Below are 3,020 nucleotides of genomic sequence, written 5' to 3' on the forward strand. Positions count from 1 at the left end.
GCATAACCAAACGATGTCAGTTAATTAGTAGATAAAGCACATCTCGAAACTTTACCACACAGTTTACATAATTCTATATAGCATTTTATGATTGCAAAAGGCTTGACACTGCATGAACTCTTTGGGGAAGAAAAAAGAGAAAAAGGGTTAATTGCACATTCATGCAAGTAAGGTTAGGCTTCCAACAAATATTGAACCAACTTACTCTCTAAAGAGAGTTCCAACACAGGGGACAGCATGCAAAATGAAACAAAAACAAAACAAAAAACAACAAAAAAGGGAAAAAGATAAAAACACACAAATTAGTGGCCATCGATACAAAGTTCCTGTATGGAATATAAAACAAAATAAAACAAAAAAGGTATTTCAAAAGTTTTATGATTAATTTAGTTATTTTATTGGGATACTCTATGTATTTTAAAAAGCACTTGGCATGTCCTTCAAATCATTCTCCCACTTTCTCCTCCAAATGATATCACTCTCTTTAAGTAATTCCCTACATCCAGCTATCATGTTAAAGCAAACTTTTTTTTAAAAAAAATTAAAACAAAAAAGTGAGGACAGAATAATTCATACAGACACTTGAAAAGAGTCTAAGATGAGATTTGTGTAGCCATGTGTGATAAAAAATTCACACCTCATGAACTCTTAATATTTAAAGGATCCTCCTGATAATATACTGATAACTATTAATAGTTTTGCAACACCAAAAAGCAAGCAAGGTTTCAGTGACTGGAACAGGTGTACCACGTGTTATAACACTAGCCAAATTTTCGAAATCAAAGCAACATTTTTTTAAGTCAGAATGCCCAGTAAACAAAACAAAACAATCAACTAGAATAATTCAATGTAACATTCCTAAAGGCTTAATGAAAAGATAAAATGCTCTTCTGACACATACAATTAAATTTTGGAACATTTTCATTATCCTTCCCTGACTCCCCCAATATAAAAAAAAAATCTCCAGGGTAGTTCTGATATATGCATAGCTGCAATACTGTGAAATATGGACACAAAGTGGGACATGTTATACTCAACACAAAAGATAAGGTTTCTTCCAAACAAGCCTATAATTCAAACAAAATACAAAGTTAGGTGTTTTTCACATTATACCATTTTATTCAGCTCCTTACTTACCTGCAGTCCTTTTGCTATGGGAAATTACTGCATATATGAAGCTGTGCTAGTAACCCACCTCCCACAAAAATTGTAAAAATACCATCAAGTGAACTCAGTTAAAAAGATTTTAATGGTCTTAGAAAACAGAAGGATTATTCTTGTTATCTCATCCATACTGGGTCTTTACCTAGGTAAACGTGAATAAAACATCGCATTTTCTTTTATACCAAAGTATAGTCTCCATCCTACTTAGTGAATACTAACAATGATGTAAAAATTGTTTAACAGTCTCAACTGCCAGCCCTCTGTGAAATTCCAGGAAGACATCATAAGCTATGATAATACAAAATACCCTGGAAATTAAATAAGTACACATTTGGTATAGTTCAGACTCATCATGTACAATTTAGTCAGACCATTTTCTTTACGATTTAAATTACTGCACCAGAGTCTTTTGTTTCTAATTGAGAGAAAACCATTACTCATGTTGAAGTGGCCTCTAACCAACATGACTTCTTAAAAATACTTACAAATTTTGAGCACAAACTGTTGAACTACTTCAATACATTTTAGATGAAACTAACCTTTCCTTTATTCCCATGTTTTTCGCAGGATAACTGAAAATTATCTTGTTGGAAACTGCAAATTAAATTGATTGACATCTGATACCGTTAATTACTTATAGAATATAGTTTGTCAAATTTTTACATGTGCAAATATCACAGACATATTTTACCACAACTGGCTTGCAGTTAATTTATGTTTTCAAACATTTATTGAAGGTAAGAAAAACCTAAACATACCTTACTGTGAGGATCAGCAAACATTCTTGTGAAGATTTCACACAACCTTTTCAACTCAACACGACTGTCAAAGTGACAACAATACATTAGTCAACTCCCTTGTCAGTACTACCGGAACACTAATGCATGGCAATCAATGAAATAGACTGTAAATATTGAATCAAATAATCTACTAAACGAAGCAGAGAAAAGCATTTTGTTTAAGACATGGATAAAAACGTAATAGATTTTGTCTAAAATGAGACTTTCAACCTAGAAATATCTCTTTAAACTAATTCGTGAATTATACCATTCCCAACTATTTTAATAGAGCTGATAATGAAAAAGGTATTCTTGGTAGCTAGTAGTAAACAACTTCTTCTGAATAAATACCCAATAAATAATAATAGTAAAAATAAATTATAAGATAAATAAATAAAAATGAAGGCCTTCCATCAATACTAGATGCAAGCACTTTCGGAATACTTTGTATTACAAGAATTCTCTTGATTTTAAATTCCATTTCTTAAACTGAGCTTTGTAAACAGACCTTACAGACTGGTGGCCAGAAGTGACAATAGCTTCCTCATTCTCTCCCCCATCTTACTCTCACAGACACACACTCAGCTTTCCCTCTCCTCAACTTTCTGTATTCTTTAGCGTATTAGCCTCCTTTCCTACTTCCCTTGCCTCCCTTCAACTCTGAAATAAAATGTTTTCCTTTTAACATGTCTTCTTACCTTAAAGTTCTCTGGTTCTTCAATAAGTTTTGCAGGCCTAGAAGGCCTTCTTTTCTCTCTGACCAGTTGGAGCTGGCACAGCGATTTAGGACTTCAGCCACATCTTCTGTCTGTCTCATGTATGTTGGTATACTTCCATTCCTAGAGCTATAGGACCTTTCTGAACAGGCACTTGATGCGTCACTGTTGGCATCATCGTCTGAGTACATCCCATAGGACTCATATCTTCTTCGCACAGGCTTCTTCTATTGTACAGAAACACCCCACATTAGGACTGATTTTCAAGGAGACAGTATACATACCGCTAATCAGTAGAAAGACCAACAGTTCGAATAATTGCTGTGACCCCTACTCCCTGCAGTGACAAATTGCTCCAACT

General features: G+C 33.8%; 1 protein-coding gene across 1 annotated transcript in view; it reads right to left on the minus strand.

Annotated features, from left to right (window-relative positions):
- Positions 1-3,020, minus strand: part of CLASP2 (cytoplasmic linker associated protein 2) — an 82,378-nt gene that overhangs the window by 25,227 nt on the left and 54,131 nt on the right. Inside the window, exons 20-22 of the mRNA XM_009695037.1 lie at positions 2,642-2,886; positions 1,923-1,986; positions 480-482 (exon numbers count right to left, since the gene is read on the minus strand). Of these exons, the coding sequence (XP_009693339.1) occupies positions 480-482; positions 1,923-1,986; positions 2,642-2,886 (312 nt within the window). The remainder of the gene's footprint in view (positions 1-479; positions 483-1,922; positions 1,987-2,641; positions 2,887-3,020) is intronic.

This window comes from Cariama cristata, unplaced genomic scaffold (genome assembly GCF_000690535.1).
Source record: "Cariama cristata isolate BGI_N322 unplaced genomic scaffold, ASM69053v1 scaffold4042, whole genome shotgun sequence".
In the NCBI taxonomy this organism is placed as follows: domain Eukaryota; kingdom Metazoa; phylum Chordata; class Aves; order Cariamiformes; family Cariamidae; genus Cariama; species Cariama cristata.